The 26,579-nt window shown below is 43.4% G+C and overlaps 1 protein-coding gene across 1 annotated transcript; it reads left to right on the top strand.

The window, feature by feature from the left end:
* The first annotated feature begins 586 nt into the window (after positions 1–586).
* LOC141993720 (autoimmune regulator-like) lies at positions 587–17,373 on the top strand. The gene is given in 14 exon segments (XM_074963264.1): positions 587–614; positions 1,074–1,231; positions 6,226–6,400; positions 6,752–6,904; positions 8,045–8,116; positions 9,039–9,152; positions 10,423–10,556; positions 11,002–11,079; positions 11,985–12,100; positions 12,631–12,712; positions 14,589–14,710; positions 15,164–15,264; positions 16,640–16,704; positions 17,293–17,373. Coding segments are annotated over 14 exon segments (1,479 nt in total).
* The last annotated feature ends 9,206 nt before the right edge of the window (positions 17,374–26,579 follow it).

Below are 26,579 nucleotides of genomic sequence, written 5' to 3' on the forward strand. Positions count from 1 at the left end.
AAAACTCCTTTTGTCTTAGGTGGGGGCTTGTGAGAAACTTATCCTTAGTTCTGTTAATTGAAGGGCGAGTTCATAACCAACATTCTCAGTGAGCTCTGGGATTCATCTAATCCAATGGTTCTCAACCCATGGACTGCTTGCAGCCCATATGACATCCTCAAGGCCATAAAGGTATAATATATATAGTGTGGATATGGCCCACATAATGCTTGAGAGCTGCATATGTGGCCCATAATGGTAAATAGGCTGAGAACCACTGATATAGTCATTTGTACCTCTCAGTTTAACAGTACAAGGCAGCAGAAGGGAACTAATTTTTGGTAGGGGCCTATAACTCGGAATACTTTGGGCAAATAGCCCCAAATTTTGGATCACTAATGCTGCCCCCTGTCTGCATGAGGCACACCAAATTTGGAAGCAATCTGGTTAACCATTTGGCTGTTAGAGCACTGACAAGAGTCAAGCTTTAAAGCATATAAAACAGGAATGGAAACCCTCTAGCTGCCCTTTTTTTTTTTTTTTTTTGAGTATGCACATTGTCTTAGAACCATTCTCAACATAGGTCTCCAAAGGTTTAGTGTGTACTATGCATTACCTGAGGAAATGTGCCCAGAGTGAGCCCACTGTGACCCACACCATATCAATAGTTTGATCTCTAGCTCCACACAAATAAAAACCACCTAGAAACTCAAGTGACCCCAAATCTGGGGCCTGAAGCCTAAGCCCTGCACTCTCCTGAGCAACACAGATTTGCAAAGGAATCTGACTGAACATTGATGTTAGAGGACTTTGAATGGGCAATCTTTAAACAGAAGTCAGGATGCAGCCTTAACTCTAGTGGTGCAGTTGCACCACTGTCATATTGCACTCATCAGCAGAGCTGCCATAAACATTTACAACCTTTTCCTGAAACCCTTCACCAAAGAACTGGAGCTGGGCCTAGCTTTCTCCCAGAAGCTTTGTGGGAGTCTTCTGAGACCTTAACCAAGGACAGGGCTCAGAGGGATTGTGGAGCAGGTGTGAGGTGGGGAGACTAAAGGGTCATGTTTTAGGTCTACAAACTTTGTGAAAAGGCAATTTACTTTATAAATTTAGGTTACTGAATTGCATCCTACAATATTTTTTACTCCTCAGAAGAGGCCAACAACTCAGCACACACATAGTGAGCAGCCTTACAGTATAAAGGCAGTGTGAGGAAGAGCTGGGGATGGGAGAAGAACAAAAAATGTTGGTAAGTAAACACATTTCAACTGTTAAAGGGGCAAGAGAGGTCATAAACAAGTGACTATATTCAACCCTGAATTACAGTGCTTTACAGTGAATTACAGTACAACCCTGTGATAATCTGTAGCCCTAAGTAAGCAACAGTTTTCTTTTTCTTCCTAGATTGTGTCTCTACATGTGATGTCAGTTTATTTCAGCCAACATGGGTTGCTTAGATTTTCAACTCAGAGCTGAATTTCTCTGCCATCATCTTCTAGCACTACACGCTGTGTACAATACAGGCCTGATCCAACCATCACTGAAGTCAATGGCAAGACTCCAATGACTTCACTGAGAACAGGAGCAAGTGTTAAGAGACAAATCACTAGTGATACAATTACATAGGAGAGTTTCTGGATGAAAAAAAACAGATGCCCTGGAAAGTACATAAATTCTGAGGTGACTCTTAGTTCGTTACAAGAACAAAGAAACGTATTGTGAGTAACACCAATATATTGAGGGTTGGGTTACTTTTACCTTGCATAAACGGCAATCTCTGAATTTCTTTCATCAAGGTTAATATTGAAACAAAATTATCTACAGCTAGCAATTAGCTGACACTAATCATAGAATATCAGAGTTGGAAGGGACCTCAGGAGGTCATCTAATCCAACCCCTTGCTCAAAGCAGGACCAATCCCCAATTTTTGCCCCAGGTCCCTAAATGGCCCCCTTAAGGATTGAACTCACAAGCCTGGGTTCAGCAGGCCAATGCTCAAACCACTGACCTATCCCTCCCCCCTAATGAACACTATGGGAAGAGATTATACTTCATAGAGAAAGTAGTACTGATCATTGAATGGTGTAAAAGCAGAGATACTCCATTTGGAAATCTGAATGATTCTGTGGCTTCCAAGTTTCACCAGGCATTCATCATTAATAGTTACCCAAACACATGGAACAGATCTACTCAAGAGCTCTTGGAAAGCCCACCTTTACCATGGTGAAGGGGATCTCCCGTTTATTCTGAAATAAAGGATCCCTTCCTGCTAGGTGGTGGAGTATAAAGTTTGTTTCCCACAGTATACAGCATCCCTGAGGAAGCAGTTGCATATAAAAGTTTCATTTTTCACTGTGAATATATTGCTTATTGTACAGAACCCCTATGCAAACTGGTGCTTGTCATATTTTAAATGCCAAACCATGCCCTGCTGCTCCATGGGTGAGGAGCCCAGCCAACATTCTTAGTAGTCTCTTTGCACTCCATACCAAGCTGGCCTGGCTCCCGACCACAAGCTGGTGTGGGGCTCCCCTCTGCAGGAGACAGCAGTTTTCAGCATTTTACTCATAGAAAAGATACGGACTTTAATTACAGAAGTTGAAAGAATATTCACCTAAAGAGTTAGAGTGCAGCTTGTGTAGCAAGCAATTGTGGAAGAGGCAAGCCTCAAAACACATGCTCATGGGCTGAAACACAAATGCATTTGACGTTTTGAGCATCCGTTATTAGAAGGGTTCACTGACAAAACAAAAACTGAAGGTTGGGTGGAAACAACAGAAGTGTATCAACTAATAATTTCAAAATTAAGGTCCTGATCCTGCAATCACACATGTGCATAACTTTACCCCCATGAGTATTGATTTCAAATTGGTTGGAAAGTTAGGGATGTATTTAAGGTTTTGCAGGTTCTGTTCCTAAGAGGAGCAGGAAACTACCCTCGTCATTCTGTCAATATGAGCAGGTCAGAATTTCAGGTCCTGCCAAACAGTTTACTGCCATCAAATCAATAGAATTATTCAAAAGCTGACATGTGTGTCATCCAGCTGTCTTTGTTTTATAATACAACCACACAACTGGTATAAGCAGCAGCCAGACGTTAAACACTTCTGAAATCAGATGTGACCAGGGCTGAATAAGCAAAAATATTCCTACATACTTTATACTGGTTAAAAAAACAAACTTGGCATAAATAGTAAATCATACAGCAAGCTGCACACAAGGCCTGGAGAATCTTCTGTGGCCACTAAATGCCAGAGAGTGTTTGCAAAATGCGTATTCACCATTTCATACAAACATTACGGATCTGACTATGCACCTACTGTAGTTTTACATCTGGCTAAAATTAACTAAGCAATTTTGTTTTCACCAATTTAAAATAATCTGCAGGGTTTAAGTGAAGTGAGCGGGGAAAAATAATGACAAACTCTCAAAGTCCAACTGAGTAAATGAGCTTAATTAGAGATGCCTTCCCAGCTCCAATCAAGCTTCAGAAGCTCATCTTTGGGACCCAATTGGTTCCTCAATAATAATATTTTTCCCCCTCCCTCCACAGATTAACCTATATAAAGAGCCCAAGGAAGTGTTGCATGCTAAAGGGAAAAGACTGGATTTCACAGACACCAAGCTTAGCTACTAACTAACATATTTCAGTGTGGCTGGTGGATGTACAACCAACCAACCAACCACCCTTTCTGTATCTTCGTGTACACACGCACACAGAGGAGAATACCTACCACCCAGCCTTATTGAACAGCGTGGGCAAAGAGTCAGCACTTCAGGCATAGCACATCCAGTCTGGTGGTGTCTCGGCCCAGGGACAGGTGAGGAACAGTCAGAGAGGAGCGCTAGGAGAAGAAATTCATGCAAAGTGACGTTAACATGAGTATACAAATGTGAGTGCAATAACTGAACTTAATGGGATTCCTGGGTTCAGCTCAATAGCCAGTGATTGACAGCTGAGCTGGCTATTGGTGACAAGACACCTAGGTTTCTATTAAAAGGGAAGTTTTGGCAATTATCTTGACGCAGCAAGTCCTGTCCTAAGTAAGATGCACATTCTTCTCCCTGTTTCAGTGCCTGCCTTTCCCAGAACCAGGCTTCATAGGGAATGATGTAAGAGCATAGGCAGCACGGGTGCCTCAGTTACTGCAGTCCAAGTCTCTCCCAGCGGTGTTGATCTGTAGGGGAGATCCTCCCGCTCCAGCTGAAATCCCCAGAAATACGGATTCATTGCAGGATGTCCAGCGCTGACAGGCCCTTGGGAGAAGGGGACCTGCGGCAGCTGCTGAAGCTATACCGCACGGAGATCTCTATGGCAGTGGATGACGTTTTCCCATTGCTTCATGGACTTGCTGATCATGACGTTGTCACAGAGGAGATGTTCAAGGTGAGAAGAACACGGGCACGCCATGCTAAGTGACCTGCTCTAGTGAGGATTATAACCCTAGAAGCAGTTTGAATGCGGATACCTGTAAATCTGGAAGAAGGGGTCTCAGAGGTGTGAGGAACTGTAAAAGGGATTGTCAGTGTCTCAGTGGGGGGAGGAAAGTGTCATATTTTAAGCTCACTTTGGGAATTACTGGGGTTATGACTACATTCCTTCGGGACTGGGCAATGATTGTGCACTGCTCTGTATGTGCACATGTACGTATACATGTGCATGCATATAGACCAAGATTTTCAAGTAACTAGTGATTATGGGTGCCCAATGAGAGTCACCTCAAAGGGGCAGAAGTTTCAGAAAGTGCTGAGTACCCACCATCTGAAACTCAGGTGACAAGCTGAGCACCCCAAACCACTGGGCACTTCTGAAAAGCTTGACTGGAGCTCCAGATTTATACTCTTGAAAAGGAATTGGAAAAACTGGAAATATTCCATTGAGGGACCAGGTGTATTTCCTTGGTCTGTATCTGACGCTCTGATTCCCTCCCCCACTGCAGCTAGCTGGGAGTCTCATCAGCAAGGATGATCGTACTGGCACAAGCTAGTGCAGATAGTGTGGATAGAGACATTTGAAATATAGTTGTAGTAAAACTGCCTGGTGAGTTATATATAATGCTCAAGGATAAATAGGGAAGGAGAAACAACTGCAGGATACATGCTGCAGAGCTGACCTCTTCCTTTTTCAGCTGCCCTCCCCAGAGGGTGGAAACTGCTGTGTCTTACCTGGGGGCAGTGTTTTCAGGAGTTTTCTCTTGAATCAGCAGAGGCCTCAATTCCTGCAGGTGGCTGCTGGACTCCATCTGAGTCATTAGGTGGGGCTTTTAAATACTGCTATTTTTATTCTTACACAGCACCCCCTTCTGTCTGGAGTGTAATACTGCAAGGAAGCCAGCATGGCAGCTCCCCGCAAGGAGCAGAACGTTAAATACTCAGTGTGTTTGTTGTCATTCTGATTTGTTTGATTTTTGGTGTTTCTTGGTGGGGGCACCAATGTCCTCTTGGCTGGAACAGATAAGGTGAAAAGTGTTTTCATGGTGGGAACACATACACACAAATAAAAGGGGGAACAGCATGAGGAGGAAGTGGGAGCTGATTGAATGAAACCAAAAGGAGTGGAGCCAAGTAATTATAAAGCTGACCTCCAGTCCTAGAGGCTCAGTCTCGGTTATTAGAATTTAGTGCTGGTCAGATTGCAGGTCAGATGCACTTTTGCCCTTAACAGCAATTTTTAGGAAGCGGTGGCTATTTTATATGAAGGTTGTTAATGGAACTTTGTAAATCAACTTAATGTACTTTTTAAGGGATCTTCAATTAAAGCCCTTTGCTTTTATATTTACAATGGCCTCCTGGCTTCTTTCTGCCCTTCCTCTGCTGTTTTCATGACTCACCCCCCCCCCACCTCCATGCTACAATGATAATGTGACTGTGTCATCAGCTCTAGGCACTACAATTTCAAATCTCATGCTATTTGTCAAACATGGTTTCAGCCTCACTCAGTCAGCTCCATCCTAGGGTCTCACTCCCCCCATAACCCAACACAGCCTACCTCAGCTTCCCGTTGAATGTGATCTTTTTGCTTTCCTTTAATGGATGAATGAAGCATCCATTCATGCACACCCAGGCACCACCAGGGGAGGGGGAGCTAGGTGTTGTAACCATGGCTCCCTCTTTGCTCATAGCCTGCACTACACAGCATGGGTGCAGCACAGCTTGGGTGGAGGGGGAGGGGAGGCATGGGAACATGAGGGATGCCCTTAAGAACTGCACATTTGATTACACTGCTCTTTTTTTTTCTTGAAGGAAACACTGAGTTTGAAGGAGCAGGAGGGTTCTCACAAAGCCTTCCATGCCATGCTAACCTGGCTACTGAGCCAGGATTCATCCACCATACAGGACTTCTGGAGGGTCCTCTTCAAGGATTACAACCTGGAGAGATACGCCAAGCTCCAGCATATTCAGAGCAGCTTTCCCAAAGGTAGGAGGGTGCTCAGATGGACTGTGAAGAGAATGACTCCCTACCTAGCAGGCCTCTGCTCCATGGGGTTTCCTCAGAGAGCACATCCTGCTCCTCTTTAGGAACCAAGAGCTTAGCCTCTCATACTCCAACTCCAGCCCCAGGAGAGGTGCAAAATGGCAGCCATCAGACCAGGAATGAAGTGGGAGGGGAGGGGAGAAGCAAGCAGTGGTTGTCTCAGTAACAATCAGCACCAAGGGGTACAGACCAAATCACTGGGGACCTAAAGAAATCTAGAGCCCCAGCAAAGCACTGGGCAGTTTGGAGTGTCCCCACCCCTGATGCCAATCTCTCTGCTTTCATTCTTTCCAGATGTGGATCTCAGCAGACAGCGCCGGGGGAGGAAACTACCCCCCAGTCCGAAGACCTTGGTGCAGCAGAAACAGCAGCCAAAGAGGAAAGCACCAGAGGAAAGCGACTCTCCCCAGCCAGCTCAGCCCTTGCTGAAATGCAACTCGAACCCTGGTACAGAGCCTCTTTCACTGCCTAGCTCATGCTGGATCCTGAGCCATGCTGGTGCACAGCCTCCCAAACCCATCAAGCAGATAGCTCACTAGGCCCTTCTTACGCTCACAATTCCCCCAGGCGCTAGAGGCAATGAAGAGCAGCTGTCCTGTTTTGGACTTTGAAGCAGCTCTTCCCACTTGGGTCCAACAGCTGCTATCCTGGCTTCTTGTAGGCCTCAGGTAGCTCCCCATCCCCTCCACAGCTATCTAAATGGAGTGGGGAAGAGAGGTGTGCATTGTACTGCTCAGCCAGGCAAGGGAGCAGATCAAAGTCCCAGGTGCTTGTGATCAGGCAGAAATTTGGCTGAGCCTTGTAGGGAGATGCCAGTTGTCCGGGGGGGGCAGGAGGAGTAGGGAAGGATGAGTTGGAGAATGTAGAAATGAAGAAGGAAATGGAAAGAATGGAGAACCAGGGTGACTGGAAGAAGAGATGGAAGGAGAGGAAGAAGAGAGGAGAAAAGAATGAAGATTGAGAATTTTAAGAATGGAGATAGAGGGGAGGAAAAGAGCTGAGAGGAGAGGAAAAGAGCTGAAAGGAGAGAAATGCGATAGACAGAAGAAGAGGAAAAAGAATAGAGTTGGAGAAAATGTAAGAAAAGTCACATTGGACTTTTTCTAAAACCTCAGTTCTTGGATTTATTTGGGAGCAGGTCTCTGGCCTGTGCTATACAGGGGATCAGATTGGATGATCACCATGGTCCCTTCTGGCCTTGGAATCTACGAATCTCTTGAAAGTTAATATAAATCCATAATATACATCGCAGGGAGATGCAATCATTTATTCATGGTCTTTGGAATTTGGATGAGTTTTGAAAGCTGCCCATTGTGCCAAGAGGTGTGCTGCATGTGCAAGAAGGAATGTAACCATTTTCAATAAGGAGTTCTTACTGCTGATATAGTTTCTCTTACACCCCAGCAGGTGCAATCTAAGTACCTAAATAGCTAGATCTGGCTGCTCACGTTGGAGCATTCACCATCCCTGCCTACTGTTCCAATTTCTTGTAAGGTTTCCATTGTCTCACCAGGAGAGGAATCAAGGGCTCTTTCTAATAATATCCAATGTGTATCTTTGTCTCTAACCCATATTATAACCACACAGGGACTCTGCCAAAGACAAAAGCTGTAAAGAAACCAGAAGGTGTGGAGATCCAGCGTTTCCCTCTGGGAAATGGTGAGTGATGTGTCTTACCCCATCAGTCAGGTTTCCACTCATTTCTGCAGCCCAGTTTGGAAAAATCTTTTTTGTTAGCACAATCCAGCAACGAACAAGCTAAAACTGCTCCTGAGCTGGGTGTCATTGGGCCTCTTTCAGAATGGGAAGAGAATCCATCACCCCGCAGTGCCATGGGCCCTGAGAGTGCTAGTGGGTTGGCGTTTCCCATACACAACATTAGGTTAAGTAAAATGTCTCAGAGAAGCAGCAGCTCCCAGAACCAGGTGACAAGAGCAGCACCACACAGGCACCTCAAAGGGTTAGGTGGTAGCATGCTTGTATAAGGAGATGGGGAGGATTAGTGGGTAAATGGAGGATTCTTAGTGTTTGTGAAACTAAAGGACTAGTAGCAATGGATTAAAAAAACCCAGCAAACCCATGAACTGCATGACCTTTCCTACACAGCTCTGTCAACACACCTTGAGCATATCTTGCTTCAAAGCAGGGCTTGGCCGGTGTGTAGAGACTTTCACTCATGCCCTGTAATGTGTGCTGGTTTTGTGATATGACCAATGATTTACTGGGACTAGATTGAGCCCACCAATCTCCTTTCATTTGAAATCAAATCCCTATTTAAACCCACCTCCCCAGATGCTGATCGCAGCAGGTGGGAAGAGAGGTCTGCATTCTACTGCCCAGACAGGCATGAGACCACATCAAATGGCCAGCCAGGGGCTTGTGATCTAGCAGAGATTGGGCCAGGCCTTGCAGGGAGATGCAATCGGGGTTGGGGGATCCCCTGATTGGGGGTCATCAGGTTGTATTTAATGCCTTGCCAGTTTTTAACATACTTCAAACAATAGCCCTCCCCTGTTCCTTGGAAGAATATATGCACAAAGGCTTTGTGTTTCATTGATGATGACTGTTTTTAAAACTATAGGCATTCAGAGTATGGCTGCCTCAGTCCAGAGGGCTGTCACTGTGTCATCCAGTGAACTACCAGTGAGCTGCGGGGCTGTAGAAGGAATTCTCATCAAACAGGTGTTTGAGTCAGGTAGATATGCCAATGTTCTGGGGCCAGAAAATCATGAACTTGGGGCTGGTCATGCCTATAATAAGATACACAGCTGAATATCTAGGGAGTTAAAGAACAGTGCTCATGACAACAATATGGGCCAACTCCATTCGAGGATTTTCCCTTTCCTGAGGACTGCCTGGTTCCAGTGAACAGATTTAGTTCAGGTTAATCAGAGTGACAGGACCCTCCTTCGTGAAGCTAGAAGCCACCCAGGCAATTATAGGTAGGGCAAGATTTCAATAGAGGCTTGCAGAGGGGCTAGTAGAGTGAATGGTGGGGCCAGTGTGGGGGAGGGGTTAGCAGCTCAGACCAGCCAGAGGGCGCTGGAAGTAGCATACACTGGTGGAAATTGTGGATGACTGTGAGAAGAAGAACAGAGACATGGATAGGGTCAGCATCGGGGAGGAGCTGGGATATTGGGGGATGGGGAACCCCCCAAGGGAGTCCAGTTCAGGTGGAAAGTATAGTGGTACTGTAAGTCTGGACTGCGAGACCCCGTCCTCCTAGTATAGATGGTCTTTAATTTTTTAAAAGTCACTGGCAGAATATAAACAAACACAGCCTTCTGGCTACCCCCTGCCTGCATAAGGAGGGTGGAGCTGTAATTTGTAGTTGTGATGTGGACATGTAGGTAGCATCCTGCCATGGTGCACAAGAGTTATTTTTGCAGCAATATGAAGTAGCAAGTGGCAGCAGGAGCCAGCACTCCACCTTGCTGAGCCAGCTGGACAGGTGGTGTTTTGCCCCATGAGTCTCACGAACAGGCTACACCTGGCAGGGTCCGTGGCTACCTGCTATTGGCTCTCTGCCCTAACCTAGGATTTGGCCCTTGAAACTTCAGCATCCAATCTGGATGATTCTTGACAAAGCCCATGTAGGTCAGATCCTTCATTTACTTGCCAAGCCTTGGGCTCAGGATTAAGTTCCCTGGTAAGAGTCCATCTCATCACTAGCAACTAAACAGGGACCTGAACTCCTGCCTGTCACATTTTCTGGGGCCCATGGTGTCATCAGCTGCTTCAGAGGAAGTGCTGACTCATGTACTGGACCCTTGGGAGTGAAACAGAGAAGATGGTTTTCAAACATTTCTAAAACGTAACGCTGTTTTACACCTGATCTGCTTGAACTCCAGCATCATTACCACTTTAACAATGAAACCTTCCCCTGAACCCGAGCATTTTTTGAGCAGCGTGTGTGTCTGCTCCTAGCACACAACTTACATAAGCCAGAGTGTCCTCTCTTCCAGGGGGCTCCAAGAAATGTGTCAAAGTTGGAGGCGAGTTTTATGCACCAAGCAAGTTTGAGGAACCTGGGGGAAAGAACAAAAGCCGAAGCCTGAAGCCTGGTGTGCGAGCCAAGGGATTTCAAGGGCCCCAATATGTATGCTTTCAGCAAATACGAGTTGTTTTTACCTCTTTGTCCTGTTTGAGTCCCCTTTGCAGTAAGGTGTTTCACACTCTGCACTGGTTCCACCCATACAGCTCAGCTCAGCCTTGTTCTTTTTCTTCATAAACTATCGAGCAAGTTTGTGCTTGACTTGGCCCGGGCAGGTCGGGCAGACTTCGTGCTGTATGTGAAAGATGTGAGAGGGTTTCTAACCTTTCCCTACTCTCTGAACCAGCTCGGCCTAAAGCGCTCTCAGAGCAGTGTCCTTCCCTCAGCACCACAGCGACTCCAGCCAGTCGGCACAAGTCAGACTCCACTGCAGGATGCTCTAGAGTCTAGACTTAGCATCCTTCTGAGACAGGACATGCATCTATATCTATACAGCCAGTCTGATCACAGTAGCATTTTCTGCCTCACTCCTGTCCATCTCACTCTACAGAATGGGGAGCTGAAAATAAACTCACAGAGCAGCCTCCATGTCACCCCTGTTCACACCGTGGATCAAACCCTCCACCAGGTAAAAACTCTACTGAGGAGCTGAGCTTCTCTTCCCCTCTGCCAGGAGCAGGCAAAGCGTTTCTGTCCAGTGTCATTCCCTTCTCCTCCAGGGACAATTTTCCAAATGTTGTGCAGGGCCCACACCCCGTTTTTATTGATTCTCTTGTGGTGGATAGCAGTGTGCCTCTTTGCGGCACCACCTTGTCTCAGTGAGAGTGAGAGTCTCCTTTTGAGCCTGAGGATGCTGCATAGAATTAGTGCATGACTCCTGGAAGTGTCCGGTTTCCTCAGTCTGGTAGTCTTGCTAGCAGAGAGGGGGAGACACAAAGGCTTGGTTAGGCCAAACATTTACTCTCCAAAAGCCCCCTGCCCCTGGCAAACTGGAATTCCCCAGACGATTCCAAAGTGAAACAGCCACCATTTCCATCCACTGCCCAGCCCAAGAGCTCCCTGCTTAACTAAGAGTTTGTGTATGGGCACTATACCTGCATGCTGAAAGTGTTCAATGGGGAAAGGTTTTCAGACGTTCAGAGCTTCCCTGCAGGCTGTCAGATATGTTGTATATAACCCATGGAGACAAGTGTCTGTTGAATTTGTGGGATTCTGGAGTTTGGAATTAAGGATGAAGCATTCACTATTTTAATTCCTTGCCAGATCCACAGCAAGGAAGCACCTGCCAGGTGTAATGTTTTGCTCCAAAACTAATGTTTTGTTGTGACATCTTATAGCAAGGATTCACCAATTGGTCACCTGTGCTAGAACATGACCCTTTATAACAGACCAAGTCCAGTTTATCCTGCAGTATACTGGATTGCAATGAGCGAGTGAACAGATAACCATTGTTGTACTGAGGGAGAAGTTGGCTTTGAATCTCTGTGCTTTTGTTTTCTGTTACATCGTGCGCTATTTGCCTCCCTGGGTCAGAAGAACGATGATGAATGTGCAGTGTGCAGGGATGGTGGGGAGCTGATCTGCTGTGACGGCTGCCCCAAAGCTTTCCACCTGGCCTGCCTCGTGCCCCCAATGACAGAAATTCCAAGGTAATAAAAAGCATTCCTAGGCACACTCCCCACAGCGAGTATTTACTGCTCTATCACCCCATCAAGTCCCTCTGGTCTGGGGGGTGGGGGTCCGGGGGGGGGGAGATGCAGCATTTTCAAAGTGCTCAGTGTTGGGCTAAAAAAATGCTGAAATAATTTTGCATTATTTTGCCTGATTTTCTTAACCAGATTTAAAATAAAAACCAAAAACTTGTCCTAAATATAAGAAGGCTTTCCTCTTCCTACAGAGGCAAGGACCTTGAATACACTTGGGGCCTACACGCTGGGCCAGGTCCTTAGCAGATGTAAATCAGCATAGCTTCATTGTAATTAATTGCTGATCACAGAACTGGCCACTAGCCAGTATTGTTGCTTTACTCAACTGTGACCAATGAGTTGAGTCTCCAGAAAAACATCACGTATACGTCAAAGTACCATTGTGGTAAATGCAAGTTGGCTTTGCTTTCTCATTTCTCTTGTTCCTCTTAAGCATTTGCATAATTATTTCTTTATCATCTGACTTTGAGCAGCGGGACATGGAGGTGCATCTCTTGCTCAGCTGGGAAAGTGAAGCAGGACCAGCGCACAGAAGAGCCACCATGCGAGACACAGGTATAGCTAGGAGCTTTGCTTCACCAGACAGCCACGTCCAACCACTTCCGTATCGTTATCCGTACGCCGCTCTTCTCCTGTGCCCTAGGTAGAAATTGGGCAAAATGAGAGGATTAAGTTCCAGGTGCTGTTGGGACATATGAACCCCCTACGGTAATGTGACATATGAACCCCCTACGGCCTCCTTCCTCTGCTGCTTGTACCTACACAACAAACGGTGGGCAAGCTTTTGCTCGGAGTTTTTGCCCACTCTGTTGGGATGGTTCGCTTCCCTCAGAAGGAACAAATTCTTTGAGGGTGTCAAGAACACATGGAGGAGGGTGATCCACTCAACACAGTGTACCTGGGACTTTTCAGAAAGCCTTTTGCCAGGTCCCTCACCAAGAGCTCTCAAGGAAGCTAAGTGACCATGGGATAAGAGAGAAGGTCCTCTTTTCGGTCAGTAACTGATTAAAGGATAGGAATAAATCATCAGTTTTCACAAATGGAGATAGGTAAACACTGGGGTCCCCTATGAACTGTCCTGGGACCTGTGCTGTTCAACATATTCATTAATGAGCTGGAAAAAGGTGTGAGCAGTGAGCTGGCAAAGTTTGCAGGTGATTTAAAATTATGTAAAATAAATCCAAAGTTGCCTGAAAAAAGTTACAAATGTATCTCACAAAACTGGTGACTGGGCAACAAAATGGCAGATTAAATTCAACACTGATAAATGCAAAGTAATGTAGAGTGGAAAAAAATAAACCTAACTACACCAAATGATGGGCTCTAAATTAGCTGTTATTACTCAAGAAAGATCTTAGATTCATTGTTCATAATTCTCCAAAAAGTTCAGTTCAATGCACAGCAGTCAAAAAGGTGAACAGAGTGCTAGGAAATACCAGGAAAGGATAGAAAATAAGACAGAAAATACCATAATGCCACTATAGAAATTCATGTTATGCCACATTAAATGCTGTTTCCAGTTCTGGTTGCTCTCAGCACTTTATGTCAGGAATTCACTACTTCAACAATGGAAATTGTCCATACACCAGCCTTTGTCAAACCTGAGCAGATTTGCCACACACTTGAAACAAACTCACTGGTAAAGATAAACTCTTAAAGAAGTTTATTGCTTACAAAAAATATTTTACGTGATTATAAGTGATAGACAAAAAATCAGACTCAGTTACCAAAGGAAATAAAATATAACCACGCCGACTAAACTCTCAACCCTATTAGACTGGGAAACAACTATATTGAACAGTTTTTATCACCCCACTGGATATTGCAGTCTCTAATATACAGATGTCAGATTTAAAAGCTGGGCCAATCCCCTCTTTTAGAGTCTTGTAAGAAGTATCTTAGTTGCTTGCAGAATGGGTGGGGGCAGAAGGCAGTATGTGTCCACTCTGTCTGTTTTATACTCTCAGTCTATGTGCTTGGAAACCACAAGTCCAGGCATGTCTGGGGGCACTGCTGAATCTCCCGGCAAAGTTCAGCAGTTCCCCTGGAGTGGCCTCATGCAGCTGAGTCATTGAATTGTAGTTCTATTGCTGGACAATGGTTGTTGGATTTTTTTTAAACCCCACCCGGATGTTGGTTACTTTCCTTGCTGTTACCTCTGGGGAGCTAATTCCCTAATTTACAGCATGTTTTAGTGACACCCATACAACACAATTGGCATAACTTCATATGCATTAATGATATACATATATAGCTAGAGAAATCATTTTCAGAATATCATAGCTTGATACCTGACAAGGCATGCGTTATATGTAAGATCACAATTACATAAAAATTAAGAATATGTGGGTTACAGGATGCTCCCCAAGGTTTAGAAGGTCACAGTGGGGCTGAAAATAAAATCCAAATTCTCCGCCTTCTCTTTACACAGAAACTGACAGTTGGTGAGAAATGTGGAGTCTGCAGGGGAGGAGGAAACATGAGCTACTGTGCCCAGTGCTTCAAGGCCTTCCACTCCCACTGCCACTTCCCTACCCAAGCAGAGCGGCTCAGGTGAGGCTCACGAGTGCAAAGGCATTACCATCTCCCACCCAGCTTGTACCTGATTTAATCCAGATACAGGTTCTTGGTCTATTATTTATGTTATGTTTGCTGGACACTGCTATTCTCCAGTTTCTTAAGATCAAAAATACATTTGATCCTCTCACATCTCTGGTAGCTCCCCAGTACTCTGGTACTTTGCACACATGTTCTATGTTCTAACCCCCATGCACACTCACAATGTTCCACTATGGGGTTGGGCCAGTCTTTAGAAGCTGAAGGCAACTGGCTTGCTGTCAAAGATTGCACTGAAATTCTCTATATTGTTTTAAATCCTTCATAGTTCTCTCCCACACTTACGTTTTCTGATCCGCAATAGCAACACATACAAAGACGGTCCTTGATTTTTCCAATCTGCAGGGTGATGGTTTGACTAGGATCCATAATCTTTATCTTTTGTTCCAGTGAAACCTTGCTATGCAAGTCCTGCTCTAGCAGCTCTGGAACCAGTGGCCTGGAGGGAACAGTGAACTCCAATAGCCCTGCAGTAAGAGCAGTGAAGGTCAGTACAGTCAGAGACTTTTTTGTAGTGTGTGCGGAAGTCCTAGATGTCTTTTTTGGGCTATTTAGGAAAGTGCGTTTCAGTGGGAGCAACCTCTTCCAGCAGATGCTTTGCCTTTCTGTATCATCTTCCACTGAAGACTCTCAAAGCACTATAAGTATATAGTAGTCATGTGAGGGAGGAAAGCTCCAGATTTTTTTTTACAGATGACGAAATGAAGGCTGAGAGACGTTGTGCTTTAGCTGGATCAGTGGGGGAACAGAATCCAGATCACATGACTTACAGTCATGTGGTTTAACCACAAGTCCAGCCTTCCTAGCTGAGCCATGTCTTCTCTAAAGCACCGTACACATGCAGGAGAGTGTGTTTGTGTGTGTGTTGGGGGCGGGGGGTGAGAAAACCTGAATTTGTGCTGGAAATGGCCCAACTTGATTATCATACACATTGTAAGGAGAGTGATCACTTTAGATAAGCTATTACCAGCAGGAGCGTGGGGTGGGAGGAGGTATTTTTTCATGCTTTATGTGTAGATAAAAAGATCTTCTACATTTTCCACAATATGCGTCCGATGAAGTGAGCTGTAGCTCACGAAAGCTTATGCTCAAATAAATTGGTTAGTCTCTGAGCTGCCTCAAGTACTCCTTTTCTTTTTGCAAATACAGACTAACACGGCTGTTACTCTGAAACCAGTACAACATAAGAGTAAGAACATTCAGCATTCCGGTGAACTTAGTACACAGTTCCAACTGCCTGTGGTTAAGGGAATCCCCTCTACAGCCGGGTATAGAATGGAGATCAAAGTTTTAAAAGTCCTTTTCAGAAGTTTACCAGACATATTGCAGTATATCACTTCAAAGATACTGCCACACTTACTAACCACTTCAGTTGCTTGCAGAAAAGACACAGCTAGTCGCCTTGACAATATTCACTCCAAGAACCTGAGTCATTCAGGACCAGAAGGGACCACCATGCTAATCCAAGTAATGAAAGCATAATCCAGGAATGGCCATGTTTACTGATCATCCAACACACATACAATAATCTTCAGACGTTTGAGAGCCACAAGCTACAAAGCCTGGCCCTGATCCGGCCTAAAGCCCTTAGCCCTCCCTCTCTGCATAACAGAAACTCCTCGTCTTACTACCCTGCCACAGGGCAGAAGCCCTGAGCTCCCCTTCCCTCCCCCGACCCCCGCTCAGTCTGGTAGGCAGAAAATGAGCGAAGAGGCTCTGCAAGCCACACTTCACCTGTAAAAGAGCTAAAGCCACAGTCTGGCCATTCCTGCCACGGAATAGAGACTTAGACCCATTATGTTTAACATTTCACCTTCATGTTGTGAAACTGAGCATTTTGGCCATGTTCTTCTGGTTTCCAGGCAGTGGAAGAATCTGCTGGGAATGATCCGATCCTGAATAAAGAGGAGCTGGACTCTCTCCTGGGTGAGGTAACAAACCATTTCACCTTCTCATCTCTCCGATTTTATTTTATGCAAGAAAATAGTCTACAATCTGAACAGAGCAGTTCCTACAGGTCCTGGAATTCACAAGTACTCTGCTCACATCTCTTTGCAAAGGCTCCCCACCCAATACAGGCCTAAAGGCAGCTGGGTCCAAGTGCAGAAATACTGAAACATTTTCAAGAGTGCTGGGGGTGGCTGTACTGAATGGGCAATCCTTTGTCAATGGGTATTCCCTGTAAGCCTTGCTGCGCCATCAGAAACTCCTGCTGTCAAAAGATATAGATTACGGCTCCTGGAGAGCTAGGGTACAGGTTGAAGCAGGTCTGAACAGGTTCATTTACAAGTTTCATAAGTTTATTTTTGTATACTTTGTTTGAAATTGTTGCCCCTTAAAGTGGGGGACAGAGAGCAAAGGCAGACCCTCGCAAGTGCCTCATATAGCCAAATCAATCAGTTCTCCTAATTTCTCACTTGGAGAAAACTTTCTGATTGCCCTCAAGAAGCCATTCCTTTGTTTTCCTGAGACACCCTAAATACACCCTACCCTTTTGTTGCCTCCTTTTTGTCTTTCAGAGCTCCTTTGATGGGATCCTGCAGTGGGCATTCCAGAACATGTCTCGTCCACTCTCAGAGACTCACGGATTTTTCTCCTAGCACTTCTTGTAATTGTGGACATGTCATACCAATTTGCTGCCCTCTGCACATTGGACTTGACACTAATCATCTCTAAACAGCTAGTGCTGACATATTGGGATATATGGTATTTTCCCATGTTGAATCCCTGCTGATTTATTTCTACTTCTACCTCTTTATTACAATGGATGAAACCATAGGATGGTTTCAAATTAATATAGGGAGGAATTCAGGGTGTAAGGTCTGAAAAGTTCACTGGAAAGGCTCATATACCATCCCTTGGATTTTTCTTTTCCTGTTGCATTCACAGTCTATCTGGTAATATTTTATTGGATTTATCTCACAGGAAAATTGTTTAAGAGCTAGTATAGGATGTAGATTTGTTCTCATTTTCTATTAAAAATAAATCTGTCCGCTCCCATTAATCTGAAATAAAAGGCATTGAGAGTGACTGACACGTTCATTTTCTTCAGCCCTTTATGATTGGGACTACGACAACACATAAGAGAAGGGGACATTTATTTCAGTCTGGGTCCTTAGTAGGCTCTTCTCCTATTGCTTTGGACACCCCATTTATACAGATCTCACTGCACTGATGTGATTGTTGAACACCTGATGAGACAGTCTGCCAAAGGCAAGCCTGGCGCGGCGAATAATGGGCTGAAAGGCTACATTTATGTCTGCTCTCTGTGAGAGATTGCTGCCAAGAGAAACAAAATGTTCTGCACTTTCCAGTTATTCTTTGTCGATATATATCTTCCTTGCTGAGTCTGATGATTGAGCGGGGAAGTTGCTGGTAATAATTATAATCCTTCACTTATTATTGCTGATATTAATTTTAGTTGATACACAGAAAGAAGAACGGTTGAAGAGGTTGATAGCAATCCTATATTGGCTACCAATGCCCTGTGGTAGACAGTCTTGCTTTAGTGTTTTCAAACCTGCTAAGAAAAATAGAGAAAATAATGAGTGTCACTACACAGCAGCGCGTCAGTAATACATTTTAATGTTTTTAGAAGGTCTCTTTCTATAAGTCTATAATAGATAACTAAACTATTGTTGTATGTAAAGTAAATAAAGTTTTTAATATGTTTAAGAAGCTTCAATTAAAATTACATTAAAATGCAGATCTTATTAGTTTAGTGTGATCCTTGCCCTTGCTTTTGCTTGCTGAGTTTTCCAATGTTGGGCATGTATTTGGATACTTTAAGCTGTACAAAGGGTTCGGGGTCATTTTAAAGGAAATAAGCATGAGCCTATTTACCTAAGTAACATCTAAAAGATCAGACCCATAAAAACTACTACAACAAAAATCTCTTAAAATAAAATTTGAAAGACTGAGAGACAAGGAAGAACTGTAGTTAGAACTACAATGGAAGTTTCCACAGAAGTTAGAATTATGGCTAGAACAGATTCTGTTCTCCTGGGCATCAGTCTGCAGCAATTCCACTGAAGTGAACAGAAATACCCAGATTTAGACTGGTCTAAGAGCAGACCTTGGCTCATAACATGATATACAAAAAAATACTTGTGCTTCTAAAGACTTCTTTTTCTCACTGTGCATCTCCCATCCAATTTTTGACCACTCTCAAGTTTGCATCTCTCAAAAATAATCAAACTTTCTAAAACCTTTTATTTGGGGGGAGGGGGATAGGTTGGAAGAAATCACATGGGGATGTGTAAGTATAAGATATTTCAGTCCCCAAAATAAGTGAAACCGTTAAGAGGAGATGAAAATAGGGCTTTATAAATTCCACCTCCACTTTAACTGTAGGATTGCTGTCCTTGACACAATAATTATAAGTACAGAAGACAACGCTCTCCTTGTGCTCAACTTCCAGTTTATAAACACTTGTGGTGCTCTGTCTAAAGCAGGTAAAAGGCCATAAAGCTAACAGGATGGCACTGGTGGTGAGAATTATCCTGCTTGATTTATGGGCTGTAATTATTTATGTGGCAGTAGCATTCAAAGTATACGCTTTACATGTAAACTTTGTCTTTTTTCACTTCTCCAGGATTTTGTGGCCATGATTTGTTAACTGTTAATGTAAAATTAGAATCAGATTAACGTATATTCGGCTCAGAACCCTTGGGATTTCAGAAGAATCTTGTTTAGCTTTACCTTAAAGTGCTATTTAGCTTTTTACAGGGAAGATTCTTTCTGATCTGTACATTGGTACCTAGTGGGTGGTGGAGGATGTGGGACTTTCCCCACACCTATGGCCCAAGTGAAAGCCAAACAGAGTTACAGCACTTGTACTCTGGGGAGCAAAGGAAGAAGTATTATGCTATTCCTGCTTCCCCTGGGCACACAGTTTCCCTAAGGTCGGGGGCGGTTGGAGGTGCTGATCCTATGCCAGGGAGAAACATAAAGACACATTCTTGGATCCAGAATCTGGCTCATAGAGTGTAATTTTTGCACAGGATCTGACATCCCTGAGGAGAAGTGCTACCAAATTAGATATTATTTGGCTGACATGTGTGGGATAGAGAGAGTTGTGTATGTAACACTGATTTTAAAAGTCTAAAGAGGGTGTTGTTCCTTCGCCAAGCAGCAGCAGATTTTACAACTTTGCAGTACGTCAATTTCCTGTTGCAAAAAGCTGTGTATCTCTTTTTCTCCTATTCTATTTTTATTCCCAATACAAGTCCTTTTTACCTTACATAGAGATGGCAAAAATGGAAAGCAAAGAGACACCCAGACAATTCCACCCGCAAAAAGCCTACTGAAGACTCCAATAGGTCCAGTCCTGTGGCTAGACAGCATTGCCTCAATGGCCTAGGGTTTCTCAGCATACTGTTTGTTCCTGCGTGCCCTTGTATTCTTGTTTGGGAAACCCTTAGCGAGGGGCTAGGGACATACTGGCCGCCGCTACCAGCAACTCTCCATTCTAAGAATGGACTAACTCAGATGGCTGTGACTATTAACTCCACTGCTGTCCAATAGATCTATAACATGAAGAAACTCCTCAAAATCCTGTTTGCCTTTCCTGCACATCCCCATTTAGAAAAGCGACTGCTTAACCTACCCAATCCTCATAATGACCATCAGGATGCAGTTGCTGTGAGCAAAGGCTCTCTTCATTTAAGCCTCTCCAGCAAGTGTTTGATAACAAATATTCGTGTCACTAATTCATCACATACGTTTCACTACCATTTTAGCCAGAGGAAGAGGTTTGTGTTCACAAGTGCAATTCCTGTGTGCCTGGTGAAGTCTCAATGAACCACAGTGGCAAGAGCAGACAGCGGGTGGGAGAATATAACGGCTATCTTTTTTGCGTCGATGTTCACGCTACAGAAATAAGCAGAGTTTAGAACCACATTGACTAAGATGCATTCTAACTGCGATGTGAATCACTGATAGTCCAAACTGAGCCAACAGGAGCATTCAGGACCTGCCAGTCATCCATAAATTTCAGTCTGTCACAGAAACAACGAGAAGTCCGGTGGCATCTTAAAGACTAACAGATTTATTTGGGCATAAGCTTTCGTGTGTAAAAAACCCCACTTCTTCACAGACAGACAGTGCAGTATAGGTGGCAAGTTTTCCCTTTCCCCCCCACCTTCTCTCATTCAAAATAGTGAGTAGTTAATTTGCTAATCAATAAACTACAAGGGTGACATTGATATTCATCAGATTGCTCATCATCTGAGACAAATTATTGCTTCCCAGTGCAAGTATGCTAGAGGAGGGAGATGGAATCCTTTCCCTGCCCTAGCACACTCAGTCATGAAGCAGGCATATGACTGCATGCACTTCGCTAGGGGTGCTCACGGTGCTGGCATTGTTTAGTGCTATAGAGCAGTGCTGCTCAAAGTGGTGGTCCGCGGACCGGTGGCGGTCCGCGAGCCAACAGCTTCCGGTGTGCGCACACATTGGAAAAAAAATTGCCGGTCCCCCACATCAGATAGCTTGAGAAGCAGTGCTAGAGAGGGACCACATTTAAGCAGAATGAAGGGATAATTGTGGATCTTCCCTGTCTTAGTGGAGAGCACAAGGCACATCTTTTCCAAAGGTGTAGAATGGAACTGTGAGCTCATTCCTTCAGATCAGATCTAGAGGCATTATGGCTACCTCTGTGCTATGCAGGCTAAAGAACGGTTCAGGACTTGGAGCCAGGTTCTTTACCTGACCACTTATGCCACCATATTGCCTCCAGAGGCTAACTGGGCTATCACACTAGCACAGTGAGATCTCTGGGAAGAATGCCTCCAAGTGGTCTCAGTATGCCTTGGGCATGTAGCAGCTGCTGCCCCATTCCAGGGGCTGAATTTTCTGGATTAAAAATGGTTTATGGTCACATCTCATTCACTCTGTCTCACGCTTTGTAAGCTGCATTGTCTCAGAGGACTTTCTTGACTGATCATGCCTGAAGATCAGTTTTTTCAGCTGTTGCAATTTCAAAGCAAATTGTTTGCTATTTGGTGTTTTTCTTAAAGCACTAGCTCCTGAAGTCATTTTATTTTTTAAGCATCTCAATCTCAACTTTTAAAATCAAAGGATCTAGTCCTCATTTTATGTTAGTATAGAGATGGCATATGTGAAACCTATGGGGTGGTAGTTGATTGATTTCTAATGTATCTTGGGCATTTTCTATGTGAAATCCTGCTGTGGATGACAAACCTAGGGAATTTCAACACCATGATGAGCAGAGGTCTATTAGTTGCTCTAGAAAACAGGGTCTTGAGCTGGATATCTGTAGACACTAGGAGTGCTAGGTTTCTTTTGTCCTTTGCCTCACAAGCCATATGGAAGCATTCAAAAGTTTTTGTTTCTGGGACGTGGCACCATCTGAGACTAGATGGGAATGAAATTCTACCAGGCCTCTTCTTTTTCCCATATTCTAGGTGTGCTCCTCCTTGGGAGTACCCAGGTTGTGAGGTGCCTTGGCTACCACCTGCCCTTAGCATGAGGTTGCTTCTTCTGTGCGTCAGTATGCCAACTCCACCAGCCTGTGGCAATACAACCACTGCCTTCCAGGACTCTGCAGGCCCCACTTTCTCTATCCAGATTAATGATAGAAACACTCCAACTCCCAAGTCCTCCAGGCATGCCCTTGGAATGCCCAGCCCCTGTTCCGCTTGTCATTCACAGATCCTTTACTCCCAAAGGAATAGAACACACCAATTTACTCGTTTCATGTCAGGACCAACCCTCTGCTCAATTCCCAGATGTGTTTTATAGTAAAAACAAGAAACGTATTTAACAAAGAACAGAGACTTTAGAAGAAGCAAGTAGAATAAATGGGACCAAATGGTTAGCTAAAAAGTTCGCACACACGCTAGAACTTAGTTTTTCTCATCAGCATTTTTTCAGCCATGCAGGCTGCAATCTCTTTTCCATTTCATAAGCCACACTCTCAGCTTGTTACCCTCAGTAAAGGATGCAGACTGTAACTCTCTGTACCTCTATTTACAGTCCAAAAATCCATTGCCTTCACTTGTAGACAGGACTCTCTCCTCCTGGTTTGTTTCTTCCTGTAAATTCCCTTTTTGGAAGATTTCACAGTCCCTTCAGTAGCATTTGTCTCCGATTGTAAATGGGCGTCCACTGTGAGCCATACAATACTGAATTTACATGTAGCCAGACAGATAAACATCTCTTGCCTGAAAGAAATTTGTATCTCCTCTTTTGGTGACAATCCCCAAGTCACAGACATTAAGAACATAATTTTTAGTGTAGGTACATCACGACTTATATAATATCCATCCATACATTTCACAGTGGGGACAGGTGTGACACAAGTTTTCAGCAGAGATCTTACATGACAATCTTTGGCAAACATGTATGTAGATACAAGGCGCAGGAGATCCCTGCAATACCTCTGTCCCCTCTGTCAGTTGCCACCAAGAGGTCCCCGGATCACAGTAGTTTACGACAATGAATAATCCCACTGACTTCAATGAAAAGTCGATACAAAATGTAAGTAAATGAAAACATATCTGAAACAAAGTAATGATAATGTAGTAATTGAAAATTAATTTTAAACTGAAAGAACTTTCAGAAATAACCTAATTTTTTATCCTGGAAAAAAATGGAGCACTGTACCTTGAAAACTAAGTCTCCAAGGCAGCAAGCCTAGATCTTTAACGAAACAGGCAGTTGAGTAGTGCCAACAATAGGATGCAAGAAGTAAGCAGAGTCCAAATGCATTTGAATCCAACAGATATGGATGTTGACAAATAGCTATTTAATCAGCCTAATTAATCTGTCAATACTTATTTTAAACTTGTCTTTGAAATGTTGTGTTTAATGTGGACAGCTGATTTTAAAAGACCTTAAATAAAAATCAGAAAATGTTATATTTTGTCTACTTACAGCAAAAGGCAGCAAAAAAGTTTACATTAAAATAGAGAGAGATTTCAAAAGTTACTAATCAATAAGCAGTAATCTATTATCTCCCTATATCATCAAAGAACTGGAAATCTTGGGAAAGAAAATCGTGGTCTCTAAACCTGTATTTCAGTTTTAAAATACACGTCAAAGAGCACTAAAAAGTGTCAACCACCTTACTGTAAATCCCCATGTAATATCCCTTCTTTCAAAATCATGTACAGTTGGAAACACTTTTTTTTAAAATGAGCATTTTAAAACTTGGGTTTTACCCTTTAAGAGCAGAAGCCAGGAAGTACAAATGTTCAGATTGCCTTCTACTGGGTGCAGTCTACCAATAACCAGAATACAGAGTCCTCCTCACCAGTGAGGGATCCAGCTACAGTAAAAAACCTGTGGCTCCAGGACTTCAGCTCCAGGAATGGTCCCTCTTTCTTATGAAATTAATACAATTTCTAACCCCTTGTCTCTTTGTTCTTTCATTATGCTACATGACTTGTTGAAATACTAGATTGCTACTGTTCCTCATTCTTACTTTGAAGCCTGGGATTTGTAAATGCTCAGTTAAAGTTCTTTCTCTCATTTACTTCACTGGAAGATGAATTGGACTCCAAAGGCCTGATTTTCTACTTCTTTGCACCTTTTGTAAAAATTTTCACTTATGCAAAATAGATATAAAGTGATACCATTCTAATTAGGTCCCAGTCTCACCCAGTTTGCATTCACAATGCACAGGTGTAAATGTCTACACAGAGTGAAAAGAAGTGCAAAATCAAGCCCAAAACTAGTTGTGGGACAGAGAGCAAACAAAGATTAGTGTCTGCTTAGGGGTGGAAATCAAGAGGTAATTCAGGACATTTTTTTTTTAAGTCTTTTGTGCAGACTTTGCAGTTGATTAATTTGATGTTTGATTATTATATCAGATCTTTTCCACTTCCAGGATAGAGGATTCTTGTTCAGACCTGAAGTTGTACAACTTGAATACCTGGTCTACTGAAGATATGGTGAAAATAATAAGGAAAATGGACAATACCCTTGAATATTCACATGCAATAGATGTGTTCAGTAAATATTGTCACTGTGATTTTGACAAAATGAAAATGAGGCCTGAAATGAACCTGGTGCGTCATGAAACTTGATTGTTCTGGGCTTAGAGGTAGCAGAGATTACACAATGATTTTTCACTAACAAAATGAAAGTTTTAGGATTTCACTTCACTACACAGAGAAAATGATAGAGGAAGCATGTTCTCTCTGTCACATTGCTAATCAGAGATTTTATTACTCTCATTGATGTACACGCAAAAAGTAGCAGGGACCCACAACTCTGCCTCTACATTTTCTTTTTAAAATATTATTTTTATTTATTCTTAAGTAAGATATTTATCTTACTGGCTGGCAAAGTGGACAATGAGTCAAACCAACAATACTACAAGAATATAAAATATAGGCAACAAGTAAGATGTAAGCCATTTTTAAATAATTCAGAAGCCTATTCCTTTTTCTGTGACAAATGAACTAGTCAGATACATGTGTCTAAAGGTAATGGCTGCCTCAGGCCAACTTTTCAACCTTGAATGTCTGAAGTCAGTCCATACTTAGACAACTAAATAAGTGGCCTCGTTTTCAAAGATGCTGAACACTAATGCTTTCCATTTAAGTGACTAACATGGTCTCAAGATTAAGATACCAGACTGGGTCTCAGGAGACCTGGATAGAGGAAGAGACTTTGAAATGTACCTTAGGGATTAAGGAGCACAAGGCCCATTAATGAAAAGAAATACAGATACATGTGTCTAACTTCGGGGGATTTATGTTTGAAAATTTGGGCCTATACTTTCTTAGGCCCTCAAATTAATATACATGTCAAGTTAGTTATTAAGGTAATAAATGTTATACTATTCTTCAGCTTCAGTGCCACCAACTAAAAAGTGTTGAAGTCCTATAAGGTGGGGGGGAGGGAGAATTACTGTGCTATCTGGAAATTCACATACATTGCAGCCACCTTCTATCTGAAGAGAGAATATATGCATCTCCATTCACGTTACTGTGCTGTGTCCCCATCAGAAACTCACAAGCTAAACAGAGGTAGGTCTGGTTAGTACTCACATGGTAAGTTTCAAAGGAACACACAGAGCAAGGTATAAGACAAATTACTGATTCAATCTACCAATATGACGTTCGACAGTACTGGGATGCTGTCTTTCAGACAAGATACAAAAGCGAAGTGCTAACCACTGGTAATGATGAATAGGACAATTGGATTTCGTTTATGACAAAAGTAGGCGTGTAATCCCTGGTGTGCTGGCAAAGTGGACAATGACATTCTGTTTCCCTAAAATTCTAGTTTCAACAGAATACAGTGTTCCTCATTTTCTACCCGGAACTTCATTTCAGAGTGGGTATAATTTGTGAAGAAAGCATTACTGGGCCTATTTTAGAATTTTTGTTTTGTTTTCAGTGCTGTGTTTGCATTATCAGTGGTCAGTTGTTACAATGGAAGAAAATGTCAGTTTTTCACATTTTTCCAGTAACTTAAAATGTTGCCCGTGATATCATCATATTGGTCTCAAAATGTGTGGATGTGGAATCGTTAGCACTAATAGACAGCTGTGTGAATCACCAACACAAAATAGATAGCAAGAAGTATTACAAATTCGTATAGAAATCTTACTTCTCCTTCGAGTGATTGTACACCATTTACATTCCACTGTAATTTTATGTGTACCAATGCATTAGAATCTTGCCCAGCAGTACCCGTAGGCAGCACATGTGCCCCAGCTATCCTTGTTCACGGAACTGAGTATAAAAGGGAAGTGGCCATTGCCTCCCTCTCAGTTCCTTCTTACCACCCCGACAAGAGTTGGAGCTCCTTGTTGCGCTAGAGCTTTGAT

Source organism: Natator depressus, chromosome 9, assembly GCF_965152275.1.
Source record: "Natator depressus isolate rNatDep1 chromosome 9, rNatDep2.hap1, whole genome shotgun sequence".
In the NCBI taxonomy this organism is placed as follows: domain Eukaryota; kingdom Metazoa; phylum Chordata; order Testudines; family Cheloniidae; genus Natator; species Natator depressus.